The sequence below is a fragment of the Coffea eugenioides genome, chromosome 11 (genome assembly GCF_003713205.1).
Source record: "Coffea eugenioides isolate CCC68of chromosome 11, Ceug_1.0, whole genome shotgun sequence".
Classification (NCBI taxonomy): Eukaryota; Viridiplantae; Streptophyta; class Magnoliopsida; order Gentianales; family Rubiaceae; genus Coffea; species Coffea eugenioides.
Genome location: NC_040045.1, coordinates 34,805,277 through 34,831,781, shown reverse-complemented (window position 1 = coordinate 34,831,781; position 26,505 = coordinate 34,805,277). Strand labels below are relative to the sequence as shown.

General features: G+C 34.0%; 3 protein-coding genes across 3 annotated transcripts; 2 read left to right on the top strand and 1 right to left on the bottom strand.

Moving 5' to 3' along the window:
* The first annotated feature begins 3,624 nt into the window (after positions 1-3,624).
* Positions 3,625-7,947, top strand: LOC113753584 (cellulose synthase-like protein G3). Its single transcript, XM_027297771.1, has 7 exons — positions 3,625-3,642; positions 3,798-3,944; positions 5,017-5,142; positions 5,501-5,868; positions 6,006-6,081; positions 6,551-6,895; positions 7,189-7,947. The coding sequence occupies exons 1-7, from the start codon at positions 3,640-3,642 to the stop codon at positions 7,735-7,737; spliced, it is 1,614 nt and encodes a 537-aa protein (XP_027153572.1). The 5' UTR covers positions 3,625-3,639; the 3' UTR covers positions 7,738-7,947.
* Positions 7,948-14,461: 6,514 nt separating this feature from the next.
* On the top strand, positions 14,462-21,258 carry LOC113751060 (cellulose synthase-like protein G3). Its single transcript, XM_027294912.1, has 6 exons — positions 14,462-15,102; positions 15,985-16,131; positions 17,977-18,102; positions 18,674-19,123; positions 19,539-19,886; positions 20,520-21,258. The coding sequence occupies exons 1-6, from the start codon at positions 14,533-14,535 to the stop codon at positions 21,066-21,068; spliced, it is 2,190 nt and encodes a 729-aa protein (XP_027150713.1). The 5' UTR covers positions 14,462-14,532; the 3' UTR covers positions 21,069-21,258.
* A 458-nt stretch (positions 21,259-21,716) lies between these two features.
* LOC113752384 (receptor-like protein 3) lies at positions 21,717-25,632 on the bottom strand. The gene is made up of 4 exons (XM_027296498.1): positions 25,588-25,632; positions 25,355-25,425; positions 22,831-23,419; positions 21,717-22,205 (listed from the first exon to the last, which is right to left on the bottom strand). The coding sequence occupies exons 1-4, from the start codon at positions 25,630-25,632 to the stop codon at positions 21,717-21,719; spliced, it is 1,194 nt and encodes a 397-aa protein (XP_027152299.1).
* Positions 25,633-26,505: the final 873 nt, after the last annotated feature.

Here is a 26,505-nt window from a genome sequence, read left to right as displayed (position 1 = left end):
TTTGAGTTCATTTCTAATTAATCTTGATAATACGGCTTTCGTTGACTGGATAATTCATGTGAATAGAGTGTACAAGTTGTGCCTGAAACAGAAAAAAAAGAATGTGGTATTTAATTGGTCTAAGAAATGGTTGTCTAGTGCATGTATCATTTTGCCCACCAGACGCTCAATGATGGAAAAGACTTGTACCATCAAACAATTGCTAGAAGACCAAGACACTGATTGGTCACCAATTGGAAACAAAATTAAAAAGGCCAAAAAGATGATACTGATATTTACTTGTAGTTGCTTTATGCACACAAAAGGACAATGAGAGCATTTAATTAGACACCCTGTCACACCCACTTGTATTTTTTTTTTTTTGTCGCAACGGTAGAAGTCCTATAATCTAATCATCTTAATTTATGGGAAAAGGAAGGGGGACTCGATATGAGTAGAGATTTCATCGAAAAAATCCAACTAAGGCTGCCACCTAAAGTGGCAATTTGGTAAGAGACAAGGGTTGAACCCTGATCTCCCACCCCACCAAGAGAAGTAGTGGAGCTCTGTGGTTGTCACACCTACTTGTAGGATTATTTCTTTTTAAATTTCATGGATTAGCATTTTTTTTTCCAAAAAACTGTTTTGAAGTCTATAATAACAACTTAAAAAACACACACAACTCCAAATACAACTTACAAAAGTAAAAAATAATAGAATAACAAAAAATTAGCAAATCCTAAAACATTTTCTTCTTTCACCCACCACTATCACCACCTCTCTCCTTCTCCATCTTCACCGCCCATCCCCTCTTTCGCCTCCTCTCTTTTCCCTTCCCTCCCCCTCTTTCATTTTCTCTCCTCCCTATCCTCCCTTCCCTCTTTTCCCCTAGGTTTGGTTGCAACCACTACGAGATCAAGGCCAAATTTTTTAATAAATTTTTTAGAAATACTATAAAAAACATCTAATTCATACGGAGCTTGATGTACATGATGACAAGTTTTGATTTTCATTTCTACTGCTTTCTTTTTAAGAGAAAAAAAAGAAGTAAAAAGGAAAAGCCATAAGAGAGGAAATGACTATTTCAATTTGTCCTCTATCCAGGTGAATTCCTTAGAATATGGCCATTTGAAAAAAAAAAAAATCAAATATTGATGTTTTGGAGTGGGTGTCTTAATCTATAGCTGTCATGCCCATATGGCATGATGGGTCAAGGAGAACTTTTTTTAAAATACCCAAAGGGTCGTCATGCAATGTAGGAGCAACGACTGACAATTCTTTTTTTTTTTTTTTTGTTTTATAAGAAAGGCTATTGCGCGCCCAAAAAGCTAAAAAGTTTTTTAAGCCCTGGCCTGACAGATTTTTTTTTTCAAAAGGCCACTTCTTTAAGGCCCGTCTGGCCACTGGGCCTTTGGTCCAGTGGTTAATGGCTCGATGGTGTGCGGGAGGTCAAGGGTTCGACTCTTGTTTTTCACCAAAAATTATTACAATATGTGACGGTTTTTATTGGCTATTTTCGATAGAATTTCTACTCACATCAAGTCCCATTCCCTTCCCCTCTAAATTAGGTTATAGGAATCCTATCGTTGCGAAAAAAAAAGCACGTCGCACCATTTATAAAATGTTGTTTTGTTAAGAGTTTTGGGTTTATTAAGTTTTAGGGTCTTTTAAGGTTTATTATTAAAGGGTTAAGGGTTGGTTAAATTTATTAATCAAGATTTTGGGTAGTGTGACTGTTTTAGTTAATAAATGGTTTGTTAAATTTGTTAGTATAGTCATCTATAACTTACTTACTTACTAAATCAACCATAATTGCATCAAAGATAAAAAATTACTACATGAATTGCGATTTTTTGTATTTAAGAATTAATATAAAATGCAATTGTGTAAAAAATTTAAAATATATTCATAAAAATTAATAATTGTTTCTAAAATACACACACATTGAGGGTACTCTCATAGGTCATTATTGGTATACGATACTTATGCTAAATGATTAAACCAATTAAAGCGGTTATAGATTTACTTATACTTCTTTTCATTAAATAGACTCTTTTATCCAATTGTAAGGTTTCATCAAATAACTTGTACTTTTGTATTTTAAAATATTTAACGTTATTCAACTTTAAAATGATTAGATTAAACAGAAATAGTAGAATAGTAAATTAAATGTCAAATAATGAAAGAGTACATTGAATGGATGAGAATTAAAACATTGTAAAAGACAAGACAATATCAATTAGGGATATAATTGAGTCGAACAGAATTCGAGTAGTGCACTAAAGCTCGACTCGAGTTAAAAAACTTGGACTCGAACTTGAACTCAAGTACCTCGAGCTCTTGAAAGTTAAGATTGAGTTCGATCTCGATTTTATTTTGCATAGCTCAAGTTCGAATTCGAACTCATGCTTATCAAGCATAATCAAGCCTAATCGAACTTAAGAAATATAAATTTATATTTTATATAATTTTAAATAAGGGACAAAATAGATATTTTATACTAATAAATAAAAATTTTAAAAACATATCTATGTGGAGCTTGATTGAGTTCGATTAAGCTCGATGAGCTTTCGACCTTCACATATTAAATTTGAGCTCGACTCGTTAAATAGGTCGAATTGCTCAAACTCAAGTTTAAACTCGGTCAATGCGAGTTCGATCTCAAGTTTTGACTGAGCAATCTCGCGAGTTACTCGATTAAGTTCAACCTGTTTGCACTCCTAATATCAACACCTCGCGAGTTTCTTGGCCTAATCCTTGTCCTTAACCTTGTCACGAGGTTTTGTTTTTCCAAACGGCCATACTCTTAAGGATTTAGCCTTCTATCCAATGGCCTCCTTATAGTATTGCTCGTCAAACTCTATTGTTTGTTAAATCGACCCTTAAGATTTTTTTTGGCTCTGGTCTTGCCAACTTCAAAATGGATTACATAAACCTATGAGACCTGATTAATATTAAAAAAGAATCTAAGAGACCTTGTGAATTACAAAATATTGTAATATTTGAATCTTAATTAGATTTGTTCTAACTTCAAGTTTTTCTAGTCAAATCACTTTGTCCAAAGTAAGTCAAATATTTTGGGTTGATGTGAAGACGTTTTGAAACTCGAATTGGACAACAACTTGACCAAACTCAAGGGTTAGAGTTCAATTATTTCAGCCGGTTGGACCAAGTCAAAAAATCAAAAAACCGGATGAAGTCATAAATATATTGGGTTTATTTTTAAAATGTCTATTAAAATAAAAAAACCTATGAATTATCTCCAATTGTGTTTTCAAATTTTAAGTTTATAACTAAGCTCATAAGACATATTTGGCTAAATATAGAAATTAAGATTGTAATTGAAATTAAAAAATGTAAAAAAAATATTTATGATTGTCCTCGTCATCCAAATATAAAAAATAATTGCCTACATAAGCTTTGACTATCAAGCTCACGTCAAGAAAACTTAAGGAAAATTAAAAAGTAAAAAAGAATCATAAGAAAACCCAAAAAAAATAAAGAAACTTTTTTTTCAATTTATCACGATTTTTTTTTTCGCGTTATTTGACCAGGTCAATTGCCATCCGATTTCACCAATTAATTTGGACTAGACAACTAGCTGATTCCTTATTCAACAGATTGAGTCGACTAGTCCAAGCCGAGTTTCAAAATACTAAGATGGTAAGATAAATTATCATGCATTAAAGTTTTTAAATACAAAATATTATCATCATAAGTGATTGTTAATGGTACAATTGCATTTTGTCATTTTGTTGTCAAGAAAAAATATGATTACATTCATGCATTTCCTGAAAATGATCTTGATCATATTACAGATAATGTATGAGGATATGAAGAGAAGAATAGAAAACGTGGTTGAAAATGGAAAGGTCGCTCAATATATCACCAATCAGCAAGAGCATGAGGCCTTTAGCCCATGGACCAAAACATTCACTCGTCGAGATCATCCAACAGTGATTCAGGTTTATTGCCCTTGAATTATTTCTTAGAAGCGTAACAATATGAATTTGACCCAAACCATGTACATATCCATGGTATGCACACACATGCAACTATTGTACATATATACTCATATGGAATGCATAAAATATTATTACATTTTTAGGTCGGTCCAAACACTGCAAGTGGAAAATGCGTTTAAATTTAAATCCAAACCACAAAATCCAGTTCTTGATTTACTGATCTAATTTATTTATTTTTGCTCATTATTAATCTATTAGATCATCAATTTTTCCTGCGTTGACGGTTTTTTTTTTTTTTGGGGGCAGTTGGATGTTACTATAGCTTGGCCTCTAATTCCAATATGACCATGTTTTCACTAGATACACAAGATATACACATTTTGTCATGTCATGACCAAATGTCTCAAGCAATAGATTTTTCAATTGCAAAGAAATTTAAGCGCAACGGATCTTCTATCTCATATCTTGTATCACTCTCTGTCCCATTTTTTATTATATTGCTATTTCTCCTTCATAAACATCAAAGTTAAGTGACTAAACTCAGACTATTTTGCGAACCCTTACCCTAATAGTTGTACTAAAATGAATTAAGGACGAGGGTTGAAATTCCAGGAATAAGGGACTTGAAGTTTAATCCCACCTTTTGTCACCTCTTATTGACTCACACCATACGGGGTTTTCTACAGCGACAATTATCAGAAAAGAAAAAGGGACCAGTTATTAAACTAGGAGTGAATCTACAGGTTAGTATGATTAATGCAAAATAGTTATAATGTTCAAATATTTGACAAAAAAAGAAACTATGTAAATTCAATTCTGGTAACAACGAATATAAAGAACTAAATAGCTCTGTGGTGAGAGATTAACAAAAATGCCAATTCCGATAACCACTACTCTACCTGAAATCCACATTCTAAATTCCTTTATTTATTCCCATTTTATAGCTTAAACCATGAAGAAAAAATCCATGCGTTACCAGTATTTCACATGACACTATCATCATCATTTAATAATGGTATTCTCAGAGCAACAAGAGTGCTCTTTCTTATTTGATTTACAAGAATTTGAGCAGGTTTTGCTTGAAAGCGGCAAGGATATAGATGTGTCAGGCCATTCTATGCCGAATCTCGTTTATGTTTCAAGAGAGAAAAGCAGCACTAGTCCACATCATTTTAAAGCTGGAGCCTTGAATGCCCTGGTAAGATTCCCCAACAAAGTTGAAGATGTTCCAAATCTTGCAGTTAATGTAAGGTATTGTTTAGATTGCAGTTTTCTAAGAAAAAAAAATATTTATGTTTTCTATAAGTATGTTTTTCAATTATTTTTTTACCCCATATACATAAATCGTCATTTTCCAAATCCTCTAAACAAAAAAAAGAAAAATAAAATTTAAAGGAAAAGTCTCGATAAAGTGAGATGTAGTTATTATTCATTGTAACTAGGTGTTGTATTCATACTTTAATAATTTAGCTTTCACCAATTTGGTGAATTTGATTTACTCAAACCATTTTACTGGCTCTAACCGTTTAATTTCTATTTCTTTCTTGTCTATATAGCTTCGAGTATCAGCCCTTATGACAAACGCGCCTATAATTCTTACCCTAGACTGTGACATGTTCTCCAACAATCCCAGGACACCATACAATGTGCTCTGTTACTTCTTCGATAATTCAATTAGGCCTAAATTGGCCTATATCCAATTTCCTCAATGTTTCTATGGCCTAAACAAGAATGACATCTATTCATCTGAGATGCAACGTTGGTTTCAAATCAATCCAAAGGGGATGGATGGACTAACAGGCCCTCATTGCATGGGCACTGGAAGCTTTTTCATGCGTAGAGCTCTCTTTGGTGGTCCATCGGCGATGCTGCAGCCAGAAATGCCCCAGTTGAGCCCTGACCATGTTGTTAGCAACCCCATCAGGTCTCAGGAATTTTCTTTCATTCTTTTTTCCCTTCTTTTTAACAGGATTAACAGTGGACTACACTTTCGATGACTGGAACTTGATCAACTTGGAATGGAACGTATTACCAATTATGTTGCGTTTCGGTGTCACTTAGGTCTCAGCATATTTTAGAGCTGGCTAAGATTGTGGCAGGTTGCAATTATGAGTTCCAAACCAATTGGGGTGAACAGGTATGCGCCTTTCTAAATGATACGACCACTGAATTTAATTGAACACTTGGGCTTTATTTGAATCGAGGGAAAATTGGGTGGGAAAGTGAAGTGCGGAAAAGTAAGGTAAAGAAAAATGAAAATCTTTTTCCAGTTTAAGTTTTGTTATCAAGAAAAGTTTTGAAGGAAGATGGGAAGTTAGAGGTAATTACTAAAATTTTTTCCTCTAATCATTTTCCTTCAAAATCCTACAAATTTTGCAAGATACACAATGCAAGAATATGATTGACTTCTCTACTAATCAAACACGCATGAAAAAAAAAACTTTCCTTCACTCTCCTACAATTCTCGTTGCAAACAATCACTACCTTGAGGATTCAAAGAAAAGTCAATAGTAGATTGTCCTCGCTGTACCAAGTCAGCATAGCTATGCACTTTTTTATAGGTAAATTTGACCGAAATAATTTGTTTAATTTGGAAAAAATATCAGATTGGCTTCAGATATGGCTCTTTAGTGGAAGATCTCTACACTGGTTACCGTCTTCATTGCCAAGGATGGAAGTCTATCTTCTGCCAACCCCAAAGGGCAGCATTTTTGGGTAACATACCGATTTCTCTCCTGGATGCACTGAACCAGGTTAAGCGATGGACAGTCGGCTTCCTTGAGTTTTCATTCTCCAAATACAGTCCATTAACCTTTGGTATACAAGCTATGGGGGGGATGAGTCTTGATTATATACAGTATGGTTTCTTACCTCTTTGGTCAGTTTCCATCACTATATATACATTTCTTCCTCAGCTAACTCTCCTAAATGGTATCTATATCTTCCCGAAGGTATGTATGACAACAGTCCAAATATCTGCATTCCATGATTGACTGAAAATTTTGAGAAAGCTTGTTTTGTTATCTACCCTTTTGGTATTCATCAATCAATTTGGTATAAAAATGTTGAACCAAGTTTTAAACGGTACCTAATCAAGATTTCAACCAAACTGAGTAAATGTCCTTTGAACACGGCGAAAGTACTTATAAATGTTCACAGACCAAAGAACATGAAAGGTTGAAGGAGTTCTGACATATTAATCACTGATAATCTCAAATACATTTTATTACATGATATGCTGCAGGTAACCAGTCCATGGTTTTTCTTGTATGCTTTCCTATTCCTTGGGGCATATGCACAAGACTGTTTAGAATTCCTATTCAGCCAAGCAACCCTAAGAAGGTGGTGGAGTGAACAGAGGATATGGCTCATTAGAGGACTGACATGTTATCTTTTTGGAACTCTTGAGTACCTCATGCAAATATTGGGCATTGCTACACATGGATTCAATGTGACAAGCAAAGCAGTAGATGATGAACAAAGCAAAAGATACCATCAAGGGCTCTTTGAATTTGGGGTTCCCTCACCAATTTTCTTGCCATTAGCAACCGCAGCAATCATAAATTTTGCTGCCTTCCTTTATGGAACAATGCTAGTTCTCAAGGGAGGAAACACTGAAGATGTTTTTGTTCAGCTGTTTATAGCTGGTTTTGGCGTGTTAAATTGCTTGCCAATCTACGAAGCCATGATTATCAGAACTGATAAAGGAAAGATGCCTACCAAGACTACCATCACTTCAATTATTATTGCATGCGGTCTTTATTTAGCAGCTTTTCTCATGCTACAGATATAATATAGTATGCTTTATTTTGTCTCTTGTAAACCTATTCCTTCGTTGGAAATAAAAGTTATTGTTGTGTGTAGTCTACATGAGATAAGCAATTCGACAAAAACTGAAAAAGGTTATACGTCTTAGTTGTACCGTGAGATTGTGGTTAAGTTAGGGGTGCAAATGAGTCGAACTCAATCGAAAACTAATAATTTGCGAGTTTGCTTGATCAAATTTTGAGCTTGAACTCGCTCGAACTCGCGTTGACTGAGTTCGAGTTTGAGTTCTCAATCGAGCTTCATATATGTGTGTCTGTGTGTGTATTTATTAATTTTTTTAATTTATTAGTATGAAATGACTATTTTGTCAATTGTTTAAAATTATATAAAATGTAAATTTACATTTGTTAAACTCGATTAGACTCGATTGAACTTGATTGGACTTAGTTTGCACGAACTCTAATAAGTCAAAATAAAATCGATCTTGGTGAACTCAAGCTTGAGCATAACTCTAAATTTTTTAACTCGAGTTGATTTTGAGTGTACTACTCGAGCTCAATTCGACTTGATTGCACTCCTAGACTGAAGTGTCAATTAAACATATCCATCTTGTTTTCATCTTAATACCCAAAACAGGGCAAGGAAAAAAAAAAGCCAAAAAATTGCACAGGACAATTTCCAATGATAAACGGTCTTTCCATGCAACACGAAATTGCACATCACACTACAGTTATTAAACAGGGCACCTCAGTGGTTCGACCGGTTGACTCGGTGAGCAAGCCACTTAACCAGATCTTGATTGGTAGTTTTACCGGTCAAAATAAAAAATTGGTCCGGTTCAATCAGAAGGTCAAAAATTCCATTGTCTTTAACAACTTAAAAAACATTATATTATTATAATATTATATTATAGTCCCACCGGTTCGACGAGTTGATTCACAGCTAAATCACTGCTTGTAGAATCGTCTCCTTGCTGCGTTGATGCCTAGATCGGATTTAATAGCTATCCATTACATTAACGAGGTGCCAGCATTACAACTACGTTTCACTTCCCTTTAACTGCAATAAAGACCAATGACCAATAGAATGGAACTACATGTGATTCAAAGAGCCACGATGAGTTTCTTTCCCTTTGAAGCAGACTCTCTGACATCAACTTCCATACAATGAACTTTTGCCTCCATTCGTGCTCTGCGCTCTCATCTATTTGCATAATCTTCAGCAAATTGTACTTGATTTTCTATTGTCAAGTCGTTGAAATACTCCAGGTATGATTTCAACTGAACAATGACAAATTTCTTCATTCAACCACTACAAAAATTTGCATCCTTGGCCCTAGAAAAGAGTACATTGCCATGAATGTCAAATTTTTAATTCAAATTCAACGATTTTCACGAATCATACCCCAAGCAAAGGACATATTGCAGGTTTCCAGCTAGGGTTCCCACTAGTCCTTGAAGTCCCTATAATGCTTCTCAACCTACATTGGTAGACAAGAGGTGTTAGGTTCTCTCCTGGAATTGTTTCGCTTTTGATCCATCTTCTTCACTGGAAATCAAGAGCCAAAAGAAGTCCTAATTTGAGAGGAATCTGAGGAAGATGATGATCTACTACTACTCTTATTAAGTCTTGATTATTTGATTTCTATATGGAAAAAAATATCGTTAACTCCATTTGCTCTAACAATAGCAATAAATAAACAAAAGTATTTGAATTTGATGCTTTTAATGTTCAAGGGCCAAATTGATATACGAAATAGATGAGGGGTCAAAAGTTTACTATTAAAATAGTTTAGAGCAAACTTCATCTTGAGCTAAATTTTGTCAAATTCCATCTCGAAAGTATTTTAAACGTGTTTTTGAAAAAAAAAAAAGGTTAGTGTAGCAATTTCTAAATAAGTGTGGTGTTTCTAAGATATAAAGGAGCATGGTGGAGGACTCCTAAAGAGATGTTTTCAAAATAGAGGTGTTTCATGAAATGCACTTAATATATAACGAAAAAAGCAAAAAAGCATTTCGTTGAAAACATTGAACCTAGGTCGAGAGATCATCATATATACAGAGGACCATATGTATGTGCAATTAGGACTCTTATTGGAGTTGGGCCAATTCGAGCTTGGCTTGTTTGGTCCCAAAAAATGCTCAACGAGTCTAATCTGTCATTGAATTGGGTTGAGTTTGGGCTTAAATATGAGGGTCGAATTAAATGTAAGCCAACTTTAGGCTTTATTAGGCTTAAACACGATATAAGTCCGGCCTTTTAATCTGCATCTATATATATAATTATATATAATATATTCATATTTTGATATATATATATATATAATTATATATCTAAATATGTAATACTAATACTTTATATTTATGAGTTATGTATCAAAATATATTCATATAGAAATAAAATATTAAATACACAAAATTATAACAAAAGATTCAGAAGGACAAATCCTAGGATGAGCAAATTGAGGATCTTTGAAAATGTATTGACTGTTGACCATGTTTCATTACTATTTTTCATATACTTTGAACTAATTGGATATATTATTATTGAAAAATTCTTGGTTTATAAACTTTTTAATGAACTGTTATTGGTTCGCATATAGTTTTAATGTTGTGATCCCATGGATGTTAAATTAGCTTTAAAACTTTGACAGGTTGTTGTGCAATAATAAAACCTGCTCAAACTAAAATTAATTTCTATAGATAGTGGTAAGCAGGGTCGAATCCACAGGGACTGGGAGTAATTGTTTCTTTTCAAAGTGACATGGGGGGTGTTTCTTTTCAAATTCACAGTGACATGGGGGGTGTTTTTATGCAGGAAGTGACAATCAAATAAATTCAAATAAAATCTAAGAAACTACTAAAAATTAAATAACAAATTACTAAAATCAAATGAGTGATAATTAAGGATCTAGCCAAGGAATAACTTCAGCAATGGTTCACCTAATTGATCATCGATAAGCAAAGGCAATTCCAATTATTTACTAATAAATAGGTTATAACTGCCAAACAAGCGATGACAGTCAACCCCTCCTTACTGTGTCGGTGATCAAGGTACGCCCGTTAATCACTTCTCTAATTGGAAAACAATCCTAGGTACGCCCGTAAGATTTAATTCCCCAATTGCCTTACGTATTAGAGGAGCCCTATTCTAACCAAATAACGCACTACCAGGGTTATTTTAGATTAGCCCGCGTATTCCCCTGACACAAACCTAATCATGCCAGCTGTCACTATTTTAGAGCAATTAAACAATTACGGATTTAATGCCCTAATTGACAATAGATTACCCAATCAACTAATTATCTGGATCCAAGACAATCAATTAATTAAATAACCATAAGCATAGCAATCAAGAAATGTGCGGATACCAATAAATAAAAGAAAAAGATAAAATTAAATCGATCTCACAATTTTAGATGACCCAAAGCATCCGTTGTCCCTTGACTAGATAAAAGAGTTTAGCTCATTGTTGATGAGAAAAACCCATACAAAACTGACGCAAAAGCTGCGGCCATGGTCTCCGATTTAGTGGACCCAATTCGTTTGAATCATCAAATGAAAAGCTAAACTACAAAAGTGATTGTTTCATTCTAATGGTCCCTGCCATCCGCAGGGAGCCACTACTCAAAAACGGCCATGGAAAAGTCAAAGTGAAAAGCTCAAGCTACAGGACGAAAAGCTAAGGAAGCCATCCGTCCTCTGCAATTCCTATATTTCCTATCTAAGTGCTTACTCCTCCTGTGCGGCGTCCGCCGCCAGTGTTTTGAAAACCGGACCGGACCGGCCGGTTCGACCGGTTGAACCGCGAACCGGCCATGGCTCCGGTCCGGTTCAATGCCAGGTTTGACTTTGTCAAGAAACCGGTCAAAAACCGGTCGGACCGCCAAACCGCTGAACCGGATGTGAACCGGTTATTTCCGGTTTTTGAGTTTTCCTTTTTTTTTTTTTTTTTTTTTTGCAAAATGTAGTTACCAAGATTCGAACTCAAGACCTTTGTAATAGAAGACCAATGTAGTAACCGTTGCACTATCACATCTTATTAGTTTGTTTTGATAACTTATTTATATAAAACAAACACTCATATTTCTTTTGTTCCATTTTTTTTACAAAATATCATCCTTTCATGACTCTTTCTTTTTAATCTTCAATACACACACACACACACTCTCTCTCTATCATCTTTTCTTTTGCCACTCATTTTTAATCAAACCTCTTTATTTTTAATTTATTGATGTTTTCTTCCATATTTTAATTTTGTTTTTGTCCATTAAATTTAAAAAAGTTAAAAAAGAATTATTTTTCTTTAACCCAATTTATTTAATACCACAACCACTCACTTTTATCTCATTTTTTGTTTCTTATCAAATTTGCATTTCTATTTTCAATTCTCTTGATTTTCTTCGAACTCCAGACTTCCTTTTTTAAATTGTAAATTTAAATTCCAAAATGTAAATTAAAATTTAAGTTCACAATGTCTAAATTCTCATAGACGTGAATTTTGTATAATTTCAAATATTGTGATTTTTGGATTATATTTAAGATTTTTTTGGTAGATATAATTGAAATTGAGATGAAATTTATTTGTTTTAACGTATAATTTAAAAAACTTATTTTTAAAAATCCAAGTTATTCAAAAATAGTAAACTTTTCATCATATAAAGTATTAAATTATCCATTACATGTCTTATTTTGTGCACATATATATTTATATAAATTATTTTTTAAAAAATTCATTGAACCGAGGTTGAACCGGTCCGACCGGTTGAACCTCGACCCTTTCACTTCACCGGTTCGATTAACGGTCCGGTTTTTAAAACATTGTCCGCCGCACGAGAGAAAAAAGACTCTGAGGTTTGCTTTCTTTTCCCTTTTTCTAGTTGCGGGTCAAAATTACCAATAAGGTCTTGCATTTTTTTGTTCCAAGAATGCCCTTGATTGCCTGCTATTTGAACTCTTTCCTGATAATTATCAAATTAGCACTTATTATGGTATTTTCGTTCTACTCCCTGAAATATATGCAAAATATCAAAAGTGAGTAGAATCTAACAAATAATCCACATTAGGTCAGATAATAGGGGAAATTAATAATAAAATAAATGATAAAATTGCAACCTATCAAACTTAATAGTTATAGTACTTATATTAAGGAACTTAAGAAGCAATAAATGAGTTTGAGCTAAACTTGAATTAGATTCACAGCCCAAATATTTTGTGAGTCAAATAAGAAATTCACATTTATCAACTCGAAACTCATGGTCGAAAACTTGAAAGTGGTACTAACTATATGAGTTGAATCTAATCTTGTTAAAAGCCGATTCAGATGGCCTGATTGATAGGCCTATGTGCAGTTATCCTAGTTATTTATTATTTTGTCAAAATTCCCTCAAAGTCTTTCTTGATAGGGAAAATAGTCAATTTCATCCATAAGCTTTTTCACTCGTACTAATTAGCCCCTAACTTTTATTCTTAGATAATTTGTGACCTTATTTTGTGGTTTCAATTAAGGACTTCCATGGTGGTGCCACCACCTAAAATCGATCTGACTTCTAATTGACCAATTAAACAAGGGTATTTTGAGAACGCCACTCATTAGACTATTATAAATCAAGTAAATCGTGTAAAAAAATAAGATTAAACTTTAAAAAATTTTATTTGGTGATTTTTTTAACATAATTTAAACGTTTTATCTGGTGAGTTTTTACACGGTTTACTTGTTTTATTACGGTCCTATGAATGACATTCCCATAATACCATTATTTAATTGGTCAATTAGGAGTTAGATAGGTTTTTGGTAGTGGGGCCACCACAGAAGTCTTCAATTGAAACTGCAATTTATCAAATTGACTAGAAATAAAAGTTAGGGACAAAATTGGCACTAGCAACAAAGTTTAAGGATGAAATTGGTCATTTTGCCTTATTGATATGGCATTTGCAAAAAAGGATACCTAGCTTGACTTGTCTTGTATTTTGTGAGTTTGATTGGGTTATATCTTCATTTATTTTGTTAGTCTTGATTCTTTGATTTCTAGCGGACAAAAATATTGTTCATTCTGTCTGCTCTAACAATAGTAATGAATGAACAAAAGTATTTGATTTTAATGCTTTTAATGTTCAAGGGACAAATTGTTACACGAAATATATGAGGGATCAAAAATTTATTATTAAAATAACTTACGAGCAAGCTTCTCTTTGAGCTAAATTTTACCAAATTCCGTTTTCACCCTTCCACTATACATACTCTAAGGACTTGAAAATTTGCTAATACGTTTTTCCCAAATACAAAAGCCAATCTTAAACTGTCCACCTTGAAATTTGTATTTTAAACGTGTTTTTTGACAAAAAAAAAAAAAGGAGGTTAGTGTAGCACTTACTAAAATAAGTGCGTTTCGAAGACGCAAAGGTGCATGGTGGAGGACTCCTTAAGAGATTTTTTAAAAGTCAGTTAGCAAGAAATCCCAATCATCCAAACAAGGAAGTTGTACTCAGTTTATGAAATGCACTTAATGTATAACAAAAAGATCAAAAGACCATTTCATTGAAAGAATTGAACCTGGCATATATATATATATATATATGCATGTATGTGTGAATGTGTAATTATCCTAGTTATTTATTCTTTTGTCAAAATTGCCTAAAAGTCTTTCATGATATGTCATTTATAAAAAGGACAAAATAAGATACGTAGCTTGAGTTGGGTTATATTTTTCCCGTTTGACTTGGGTTACATCTTTTTGTGGACGGCATTTTCATCTTCCAGACTTCCACAGCCCCAAACAAGTATAATCCAAGTCAAACTCACAAAATATATCAGCAAATCCATGGAGCCTCCCCTTCACTCCATTAGATCCATGCGTCGCACCATATTCAACCGTATCTTTGCTGTTATTTACTCTATTGCTCTTCTATTACTACTATTTCATCATGCCCTCAATCTCTTCTCCTCCACTTCCATACTCTCTTTCTTCATATCCATTTCCATGTTCATCTCTGATCTTCTTCTGGCTTTCATGTGGCCCACGGGTCAGGGATTTCGAATATGTCCCGTTACTCGCGAAGTATTCCCAGAAAACCTTGAAAAAACTGTAGACAAGAAGGATTTTCCGGATTTAGACATCTTTATATGCACTGCTGATCCTTATAAAGAACCACCTGTTAATGTTGTTAACACAGCTTTGTCAGTTTTGGCTTATGATTATCCGACAGAGAAGCTTTCGGTTTATGTTTCTGATGATGGAGGCTCAGAGCTAACTCTCTTTGCTTTCATGGAAGCTGCTAAATTTGGAACCCATTGGTTACCTTTTTGCAGGGAGAACGAGGTCCTGGACAGGTGTCCGGAGGCATATTTTAGATCAAAGTATACCCCCAACTCTGAAACTGAGAAAATTAAGGTAAAATTTTTCAACTTGACTTTCTAATTTCTAATAGTATCATCCTTTTTTTCGCCTTAATTTTTTTTTCATTTTACTGATTTAAAAAGATTTTTCGTTTCCTTGATTTTTTTTTTTTTGCAAAGTCCTGTGGTTTGGAAACCTATAAAGTACGCCCCTTACTTCTTTTGACTTAATTGAAACTGTTAATTTGACCATAAGAATTACCAACCAAAAAATGAAAAGAAAAATGATTTCAAGGGTATGCACACGAACTTTCTGTGTCAGTGGTCTAAACAAAGTGGCCTTGCTTGAAAAGGACTTGCGGCTATAAATATTACTGGAAGATGTGATAATGATTCATTTGGACCAATATGAAGATGCCAAAAGATGATAGTCATAGTTCCACAATTCCAATTTTGATTTCGCTTTGTTGGTCAACAAAAAGGATAGTGATTCACTAACCACTTTATCACACTTACCTTGATTAATCAGCAGTGTATTTTCAATTTCTTTTTGAAATAGATATTTCTGTTCTGTTTTCATGGACATTATTTTCTGGCCACCTCCTTTGTAAACCGACTAACCAACGACAGGTAAATATAAAAAGGACAAGAAAAAGTCACCACAAGACTCAATTTGGCACGCCAAAAGACTTAAAACAGAATGGTTATTTTCAATCTAGGGTAAGACTACATTTTTCCTTCAATGGGTATGCGTATATGATTTTGTTGAAAGGTAGTCTAACCATTTTCTCGAATATTGGGTTAAAAATATTATTATGAGTTAAGAGTTTGATGTACAAAGTTGTATGATATTTAAGGATTAATTTCAGGTAGTGATAATATTAAACGAACCGACTTTTTTTTTTTTAAAAAAAATCTGATCTCCATTATCTTCCAGATAATGTATGAGCAGATGAAGAAAAGAATAGAAAATGTGGTCGACAGTGGAAAGGTTTCTGAATACATTACAAGCGAGGAAGAGCCTGAAGCTTTTAGCAAATGGAATAAAGAATTCACTCGTCAGGATCATCCTGCAGTGATTCAGGTTTGCAATTCTTCCAGCTAATTTTTATCATGAACTAAGTAGAAAAATTTAACATCATCAACATTTATTTTTCTTGGATAGGACTGCATTTATGATCCTTTCTATTCTTGATGTCACAATATATTTATCAAGAGTGTCACTTTTGTTGTTGGACTAACTAAAAACTTATACCACTTTTTCACTCTACACCTTAAGCTTTAATTCTGGACATTTTATACCCTAAATTTTTAATTTTAGACACTTTACAGACTAAACGCTTAAGTTTGTTCTATTTAAGTTCAATCGATGACAAGATTAGCAAAATTAACAAGACAAAGAATGGTTTAAATTAATGACAATGTATCAGTTTATCCTATCTCTAATCTCTTGGCTCCCTTTGACCATTTTCAACATATAGTGATCAATTTTTATGGTCTCGATCACTAATATTTTTAGCAAAATTAATGAGATAAAGGATTGTGTAAATTAATGACAATGTATCATTTTATTCTATCTCTAATCTCTTGGCTTCTTTTGGCCATTTTCAATATATAATGATGGTTCCAATTAGGGATTCAAACGAGCTGAGTCGAGTCGAGTTTTGGCCTAATCGAGTCGAGCTTCCAGTTAATTTTATGAAGCTCGAGCTCGAGTCGAGTCTCCAGTTAATTTTATGAAGCTCGAGCTCAATGAGCTCAAAATGTCAAGCTCGAGCTCGACTCAAATTCTAGTCGAGCTTAAAAAATAAAAAGATATATAATTATTTTATTTTTAAAAAATAAAAATAATTATTTTTATTTTTAAAAATGAATAAAATAATAAATTTTTAACAAATAATAAATATTAGGGATATATATGTAATTTTACTATTAAAATAAAAAAATAAAAAATAAATATATAATTGAGTTTGCGAGCTGCTCGCGAGCCAATGAGTTTAATGTTTTTGAGCTCGAGCTCGATATTGACCGAGCTTGTATTCTAGCCACTCGTGATCGGCTTGCGAGCAGCTCAATTCGTGAGCAGCCCTAGTTCCAATGATTAATAGTATTAGCAACATTAATGAGATAAAGAATGGTGCAAATTAATAACAATGTATTGTTTTGTTCTAACTATGATACATTGGCTCCTTGTGACTACTTGCAACACATTATCATTGATTTTTTGGGTCCTCTATGCCTCTAATTTTGGTACATTGTTTTTTATTGGACTTAAATGCGATAAATTCGATAGGTTATTGTGCAAAATTTCTAAAATTGAAAATTTATGGTGCAAAGTGTCCAAAATCAAAGTTTACAGTGAAAGTACTATAAATTTAGGTGCTATGTGGAGTTAATGAACTTTAGCACATTAGTCCCCTAGGTTTACTGGACTAATTTTGCTACCTGTAGTGTTCAATATGTGGGCAAATTTCTTCGAATGGTATGATATTACAAATATAAGGGATCAGATGTAATCATGTAATGCACCTTTATATATTTATACATATGCTGGAGCAAATGGAGGCATGGATAGATTCATAGGATTATAAAACTAGAACTACTTGTATCAGAGGTACAAATTGCACTACAAGCATGGAGAAGAACTCCCCCAACCATGTCAGAGTCGAAATATAAGAATCTAATACTGGTCCAGACTATCGGGCCAAAAAAACCGCAATATGCATTTTTACAAAATACAAAGTCACAAACAAAATTTTGAGGTCATGCAAGAAATTTTTTAACTTTCATTTTTTTATTCTTACAGTGTAAAGCCTAAAAAACAAAAAGGATGCCATGATCAATACTTCACATGACTATGATGAATTGATGATATTTTAAAAGTAACAGTTATGTTATTTCATTTTTAGATTTGCATGAATTTGAGCAGGTTTTGCTTGAAAGCTGCAAGGATAAAGATGTAACAGGCTTCCCAATGCCAAATCTCATATATGTGTCTAGAGAGAAAAGCAGGACTTCTCCACATCAATTTAAAGCTGGAGCCCTTAATACGCTGGTAAGCTAAGTAATTGAAAAATTTACCTTTTCTTTTCTTCCATAAGATTGCAATTTATATAGAATGGTGAAATTAATGTAAACAGATTAAACTCAAAACATTTTTACTTACCCTAAAATAGTGGGATAATTAGACTAAATTGACTCATTAATGTTTATACAATTCACAAATAGTAGGATAAAGTTAGACTGAACTCATGCAATAGTATTTTATCAACCCAAAAGATAACAGGAGAAATAGTAACATAAAGTTTTCTTTTTAGGCCAATGGTAACATAAAGCTAGACTAAACTCACGTGAAACTTGAACATGAGATTGAAAAAGTTAGACTAAACTCATGTGAGACTCGAACTTAAGACCTCAAATTCATAAGCTAGGTTTGAATGGTTCAATCATACTAGTAAATATTGTGTGAATCATTGGTAAGCTACTTATAATTTTTAATTTTTTTACCATGGTGTACTTGTTTTGACTTTACGGATTGTGTGACTTCAAATCTTCATTTTAACCTCTTCAAATTTAAATTCTCTTCTTTTTTTTTTTGTTTTTTTCCCTCTTGATCTGTTCTTTAGCTTCGTGTATCAGCTGTTATGACAAATGGTCCTATAATTCTAATCCAAGACTGCGACATGATCTCAAATGACCCCAGAACTCCATATAATGTCCTATGCTACTTCATGGATGCTTCAATTAGGCCAAAATTGGCCTATGTTCAATTTCCTCAATGTTTCAAAGGCCTAAACAAGAATGACATCTATTCATCCGAGATGAAACGTTGGTTTCACATCAACCCAATGGGGATGGATGGATTATTAGGCCCTGATAATATGGGGCCTGGATGCTTTTTCACGAGAAGAGCTTTCTTTGGTGGTCCATCAATGTCATTATTTGTACAGCCAGAATTGCCCCAGCTGAGCCCTGATCATGAAGTCAATAGTTCTATTAAGTCTAAGCATATTTTGGAGCTGGCTGATCGTTTGGCAGGTTGCAATTATGAGAAAGGGACTAATTGGGGTTCTAAGGTAATCTTCAATAGTTTATTGCATTCCAGACTAGCATACTTACTATGGGTAATTAAGAAAAATGAATTAAACTGGTGTCAAAAGTTGCTTGGACTATCAAAAAATGTCTTTTTATCTTCAATTTTAGATTTTATGTTAGCAGATAGTGAATAACTGGTTAAATTTCAATTTTGTCTGTTGTAAAGGTTTATTCATTGAATCAATAATCACCCAATACACATTTCTTTTAGTTTCATCTTGTTGTTTGTTAAGTAAGCTCTAGAGTTTACAATTAATCATGGGTGTTCTATGTGCACTATAGAAAACGATTTCTCCAAAAAAATCTCTTCTTCTTCAGAAAATCATGGTTAGAATAATTGATCCAGTTGGTTCTTTTTTTTTTTTTTAACCCCTCCTTTGGATACTAAATGTGCAGATTGGATTTAGATATGGTTCTTTGGTGGAAGACTATTACACTGGTTATCATCTTCATTCTCAAGGATGGATATCAATATTTTGCCAGCCAAAGAGGCCAGCATTTTTGGGAGATATACCAATTACCCTACTCGATGTAATAAACCAACAAATCCGGTGGGGTGTTGGCCTTCTTGAGGTTGCATTCTCCAGATACAGTCCAATAACTTTTGGCATGCAAGCTTTGGGGCCCTTGATGAGTCTTTGTTATGCAAATTATGCTTTTAATTCCATTTGGTCAATTCCGATCACCACATATTCCTATCTTCCTCAGCTCATTCTTCTCAACAAAATCTATATATTTCCTAAGGTATGTACCACCAAACTAGTTGGAATTCCTCGGTGCATAGATCTATATTATTCTGAATTTTCACTTTGCTTTATTATCCTTTTATCAGACTCTTCATTTTGTGCAAGAATACCTGTGTCCATGGAACTCCTATCAACACTAAACCATGGCAAGTTTCTAAATAAAAATATTTGAAAAAACTATTTTTTCTTTTGGTTTTTTTTAACTGCAAAGCTCAAATATTTATCCCTAAAACACTAGTTTGAGGCTTTAAATGTAGTTAGTCTACAGTTATGAGTTTTATTTAATTGAGTAGCTTGCAATAACATCAAGATGATACCCAAAAAAAAAAATCAAGATGATCAGCTTAAAGGAGTAAACATATTGCACAATAGACGGATAATTGTCTAGATCGAATACGTATATTCAATCCAATAAATGGCCTGTGTCCTAATTGGGAAATTTTATGGCTGAGATTTCAACTATTACATGGTCATTTATTAGGATTTAGAGTAACAAATCCTTGAGAAAATTGGGTATTTTAGAAAAATGGGGACAGAAAAAACATGTTCAAGAAGTCCAGGGACTTTGAGCATCATGTTATGGCCTATTCTTTTCTTTCAACTCAAATTCATTCTTCCAAAATTATTGCAGGTCTCCGATCCATGGTTTATCTTGTATGCTTTCCTATTTCTTGGTGCATATGGACAAGATTGCCTAGAATTTATATTAGCCCAAGGCACACTAACAAGGTGGTGGAGTGAACAGAGGATTTGGCTTATTAGAGGACTCACAAATGAATTGTTTGGAAGCCTTGAATACCTAATCAAAATCATGGGCTTCACCACACAGGGATTCCATGTCACAAGCAAACTAGTAGATGATGAACAAAGCAAAAGATATGATCGAGGGATTTTTGAGTTTGGTGTTGCCTCACCTATTTTTTTGCCTTTGGCAACAGCTGCAATCATCAATTTAGCTGCTCTGCTTCATGGTACCATGCAAATTTTGAAGGGAGGAAACTTTGATGAATCTTTTGTGCAGCTGTTTATTTCTGGTTTTGGTATGGTAAATTGCTTGCCAGTTTTTGAAGCCATGGTTCTGAGAACTGATAAAGGAAGGATGCCAATCAAGACTACACTCATTTCAATCATTTCAGCATTGTGCCTTTATATAGTAGCTTCTTTCATACTGAAGATTTGACTTTAGTTCAAGTGGTACTGTTCTTTTGTGTCATGCAGAAACCCAGTACTTTCTTTCATGAGTAATTACAGTTGATTGGTGACTATCTTTCTGCAGAAAGAATCTATACATTTGATTACCAACATTAGGCTGTTTCTTTATCAAAGAAATTTGTGAAGTTAAATGAAGCCATTTCATGTTCTGAGTGTCATCTCCATTAACCACGTACATTTTTATCTTTTCTTGAGTGGATGAAAGATTATCTGCAAGCTCAAAGAATTGTACTAGTAAACTGCAATTCTGTGTAACAAGCATATATCAACTCAAAGAACAAAGAGTCTTACAAGTTACAGCCACAGATTAACCTAAAAAAAAAAAAAATAGAGTTACAGCCGGGGTGGTTTTGGATGCAGCTTTCCGGACCTGAGATAGTGGTTGGAAAGTGGGGGATGCTTTCTTGATAATGTACAAGAAGTTATAAAACTAAGAGTGAAACTAATACCGAAAGAAATACAAAAAATAGCCAAAATGTGACTCCGATTTCTGAATTTTCCGTATGTTCCGAAGATTGCATTTGTACGGGTGCACTTGGTGGGTCAGAGCAAGGGCGCTGAAGAACTGGACCACATAAATGTGGATTCCCTTCCAAAACTTTCCTTTGAGAATGTATCAAGCTGACCTCCAGGGGGTATTGAGCTGTAGATCGTTGTTTGCCACGCTGAAAGAAGATAAGAAGTGCAGTTTCTCGAGTGACGAAGGAATTTCACCAAAAAATGAGTTATCAGAAAAGCTCAGCTTTTCCAAGTTAATTAGGTGAGATACTGTTTCAGGAATGCTGCCTGTGAAATTGTTGTGACTGAGATCAAGTACGTGCAATTCACCAATACTGACAGGAATGGTTCCAGTGAGATTATCTCCATTCAGATATATTGCCAGTGGCAATCTAGAAAGCTGATTATGTAGACATAAGTGTCTGCTCATGGGCTGAACAAGGAGTACAGGCAACTCATTGGGTGCACGGACTAGTCGATTAGCAATCAGCTCAGATGCTAGTCTTGACAATCTTGCAACTGATCTTGGTAGAGGACCCGAGAGAAAGTTCAGAAATCTAAGTAAAATAGGTTTGGCAAAGTCCTTATCCAATCGAGCATTGGACCTCTAATATGAATCTCATAAAGACCATGAACCTCTAATTTCCCCAATTTGGCCAGCCAAATTGGGATTTGGCCATTTAGTTGGCAGCCACCAAAGGCAAGAACTTTAAGATTTTTAAGTCCATCAGGACCACCTATGCTTCCATCATAGGGTAAGGATTCATTGTAGAAGTTTCTCGTGAGCAGTAATGAGCTGAGATTCTTGCACCTGCTTAGAATATTCATCGCCTCAGTGATATAGGTTAAACTATTATTTGAAAGTGAGATGAAGGACAAAGATTTCAGGAATTCTGTGTTAGGATGAATCCCTCCTGTTAGCTGTTAGTTAAGCATATGGGTTGCAAAGCTCGACACAATTTGAGAGTTGCTTGGAAGCTGATAACAATTTGGAGAAATTGAGAGCAGAGAGTAGTTCTCAAGTTAAAATGTTCGCCTTTATATCCAGCTTTATGAGTCTTGTGCAATTCATCAGTGTTGAGGGAATAGTGTAGTTCAGTTTGTTTACGTGAAGAAACAACTGTTCCAAATTGGAAAGTCTCCCAATCTCTCGAGGAAGTGCACCTGTCCAATTATTGACATAAAGTTAAAACAATTTTGAGGTTGGAAAGATTGCCAATGGCTTCACTTACCTGATCTGATATTCCATTTCCTGGAAGGGATAACTCTTGCAAAGTTGACACCTGATATATATCATCAGGAAGAGATCCTGTGATTGAATTGAAACCTGCACATGGTATCTTCAATTTCGAGCATCTCCCATAACCATTAGGAATAGAGCTATTAAAATAATTGAATGAAAAATTAACAATAGTAATTGAAGAGTAGAGGAAGTTGTAGATGACAGTAGGTAGAGGGCCATAGAAGCTGTTGTTGCTGACATTAAAACCAATCAAACTCCATACTTGCAGGAGGAATGAACAATGAAGTACCCCGCTGAATCCGTTGCTTGAGAGATCAACCATTTTGATGGAAACTGGAAAGTGATCAAATGGCTGAAATTCTTCAGATAGCCGGTTATAGCTGAAGTCCAGAATTTCCAGTCTATTCAGTGACAAAAACAATCCATCAGGGAGACGAACAGATAACTTATTATGTGCAAAGTTGAGTTCTTTTAGATGGCTGAGGCTTTTAATTGAAGTAGAGATTGTTCCTTCAAGGTTTCTTGAAGGCAACCATATGCAATTCACTTGACCATTACGATCACAGCCAACACCCTCCCTGAAACAGGAATCAGCTGAAACATTCCAGTTTAAAGGAATTGAACTAGTGATGTTCTTTGTTATTGACAACGAGGAGTTACTATCGAGTTGATTGCAAGAAACATTACTACTCGTGTTTCCGTAGCGTGAAATACTAAGCAAGTTGCATGTACTCAGCAGCAACAGAAATGAAAAGTGACAAATTGAGAATATTGCAGCTTTATGATCCAAGAACAAACTTCTACAACTGCTCTTGCTGTGATACGATTACCAATTTGAGAACAAAAGAAGAATGCAACCAGGGTCATTGTTTGAAAGATTAAATATGCTTAGAACTTTAATTTCAAACCTCATCTGATCTGGTTTTCAAGCATCTTTTGGGCTTACTTAGTCTGTTTGGAATTATTCATGGATCAAATTGTGGAACGTGTTATTCTAATGAAAATTCTGGTTTTTTGTCAACAATCTTTGTACTATTAAATGTACAATTTGCTATGATTGTATGTATTAGTGTAATTTCGTGGAAGTTAAAAAGCCTGCAGTCTGATTGGGGGTGCCCACTTTGGGAATAAAAATACTATTTTGAACAAATTTTCAAGAAATTGAATAGAGATTCTTGGTACAATTTCTTAGGAAAATTAATTTTTGGTCAGCGAAAAAATATTTACAAGTTTAAGACCTATACCTAGCCCCAATCCTAAATCTCTAGATGTTCACAACTTTTTCCTTACTTTAAAATTTTGTAAGAGGTTACATATTATACCTACATAATAGGAATGATATGAATAGCTGGTTATTTATCATCGGCGTGTCACTTCCTATGTGAATGTCTACTTATAAAATGTTATATTCTAATAATTTTTTTTTTCTAAAATTTGAATATCAGGCTCTTTAACTTCGAAATTTTCAACTTAAGAAAATTTTTGTTTTCCTTAAATTCCCTATCCACATAAGGAAAGTGCTTGGAATGTAAGATTTCTACACTAGTTAGGTTTGTTACTTCAAGTTTATTCTTTCAAGTTTCAATCCCCTCTGCCCCTTCACCGTCTTCCACAAATTCCAATGTACTTCGTTGACAACCTCCAATAATTATATTATCAGGTGATAAAAACTAAATTACTTGATATTCAAATCGAGGTTAGTTCGATAAGAATTTACTTGAAAAGAAATAATACTCCAATAAAGGCTAAGAAATGAAATAAATTATTTGATATTTGAATTAAGTTTGACTCGGTAAGAGTTCGTTTGAATTTCGTTTCATCAACTATTCAAACCAAACTTAAATAGCATTTTGTGTTCAGTAAATTGTCAAACACGACTCGAACTTGACTCTATTATCATAAAAGTGGAATTTACGTGTAAAAAAAGTTTAATCTCCTCGACCTCAATTTGAGTTTGGTTAAATAAAAACCCGTCTAAGTTTGGCTCCTTAAATACACAAGCTAATATTGAGCACAATTTTAATTTTAATAAAATTTTGAACATTAAAATATTCAGTTTAAGTAGATTAGTTTGCACTCCTAGTTCCAATATCAAAAATAAAAATTTTAAAAATAAATGGTTGGTCACCCCACCTGCCACCCCGTTCCCCACGTTGGTGCATCGAGATAAGAGAGAGACAAAGCAATACATCCTTATGCCTTGAGGACTGGGATAGCCTGCTACGTCCTCATCTAGATTGAGTATAAGTTTTTGGACCTTTGCCAACAGCAACAGCACTCATTTTTCATATTATTTTGGCCTTTTTAGTCAATTGCAGTTTCCAATTAGCTTTTTTCTTTTTCGTTTCCAATTAGTTTCTTTTTGTTTGAAGTTTAATTTGAGTCCTATTTTTAGTCAATTTTGTTCATAGTCTATCAGTGATTGGAATTATGCTTTGTAATTGTGCTCTTTCGAGTGGTTGGGGAGGGGTAGAACTCAGGATGCAAGTAATGTGAGTTTATGCAATATTTACCATGGAAAAAGCGTAGTATTTATAACCAAGAAAATGTAGATAATGTCAAATTTGATTGAGAAGCATGACACCTGCAATTAAGATAAGAAACTTTAAAGATGCATGACTCTGAATGCTTAACATCACATTACGCAAGTGCAACTTGACTTGGATCAACTAAAAAAAATAAGTGGATACTTTCAAGCCATTCATGTGATGAGACATTTGAAGTATTACTAGTGGCAATGACAGACCGTGTGCCTGTAATAGTTCCTAGTACAGGGTGACTTATCCCACATCGCTTACCGGGGGGGGGGGGATTGGGTTTAGTTTATAAGTCTCCTGGGGCTCTTCAAGAGTTGCCGGCTTTTGAGGAGTTTCCTGGGATTTAGGTTTGTAAGCAACCTAAGAAGTCCTTGTGACTGGAAAAAGACAGACCGTGTGCCTGTGTAAATTTGAAAGCAAAAATTATTAAATTTTTTTAGTAGTTGTTGGAGATTTTTTTTTTTTTTTAAATATGAATGAAAAAATTGTGTTTTTTTTTATAGGAAGTTGTTGAGGGTTATTGCTTTATTGGAAGTTTTGTTAGGCTAGAAAAATGGTTGTGTGTGTGTGTGTGTTTATTTTAGGGAGATGACGGTACCATTTTGCCCTTTATTTAGAGAGCAAAATAAGAATTATAAAAAGTAATCCAAAAAGTTTATACCAACCCCTCCTCTCTCTCCCTTTATATATAGTACATAGATATGGTACAAACACAATACATAAAAGAAGAGGAGGGAGTGGATGTTAACCATTTATGTCATTTTTAGGTTCCTAATTTACCCTTCAAATAAATGACAAAATGGTATTACTTTCTCTCTAAAATACACTCACTCAAAAAAAAACACACACCTCCATTTTTCAATCCTAATGAAATTTGACTTAAGGCAAAAACAGCCAACAACTTCCTATTAAAAAAAAATTACTTTCATTCATATGTCTACAGAAAGCCTCCAGCAACTAAGTTAATGATGAAATCCATTGGATTGATCACTAACACAGCACTTTCATTACTTGAGTGACCAATTTGAAACAAAACAAAGTTGGATAGTCAAAAGGATACCATTTCAGTAGTTCACTGGTATGAATATTTTTGGCCAAAAAAAATATATAAATTGTTAGCATATTAC

Excerpts from the sequence above, each read along its gene's own strand:
- LOC113753584 (XM_027297771.1), top strand. Across the intron at positions 5,869-6,005 it reads GTTGTTAGCAACCCCATCAG|GTCTCAGCATATTTTAGAGC; the intron begins GTCTCAGGAATT and ends GGTGTCACTTAG. Across the intron at positions 6,082-6,550 it reads AAACCAATTGGGGTGAACAG|ATTGGCTTCAGATATGGCTC; the intron begins GTATGCGCCTTT and ends AAAAAATATCAG.
- LOC113752384 (XM_027296498.1), bottom strand. The coding sequence starts at position 25,632 with ATGTGGGATAAGTCACCCTGTACTAGGAACTATTACAGGCACACG. Across the intron at positions 25,426-25,587 it reads GGAACTATTACAGGCACACG|GTGTCATGCTTCTCAATCAA; the intron begins GTCTGTCATTGC and ends TCTTAATTGCAG. Across the intron at positions 22,206-22,830 it reads GAAATGGAATATCAGATCAG|AGGTCCAATGCTCGATTGGA; the intron begins GTAAGTGAAGCC and ends GATTCATATTAG.
- LOC113751060 (XM_027294912.1), top strand. The coding sequence starts at position 14,533 with ATGGAGCCTCCCCTTCACTCCATTAGATCCATGCGTCGCACCATATTC. Across the intron at positions 19,124-19,538 it reads GGACTAATTGGGGTTCTAAG|ATTGGATTTAGATATGGTTC; the intron begins GTAATCTTCAAT and ends CTAAATGTGCAG. Across the intron at positions 19,887-20,519 it reads AAATCTATATATTTCCTAAG|GTCTCCGATCCATGGTTTAT; the intron begins GTATGTACCACC and ends AAATTATTGCAG.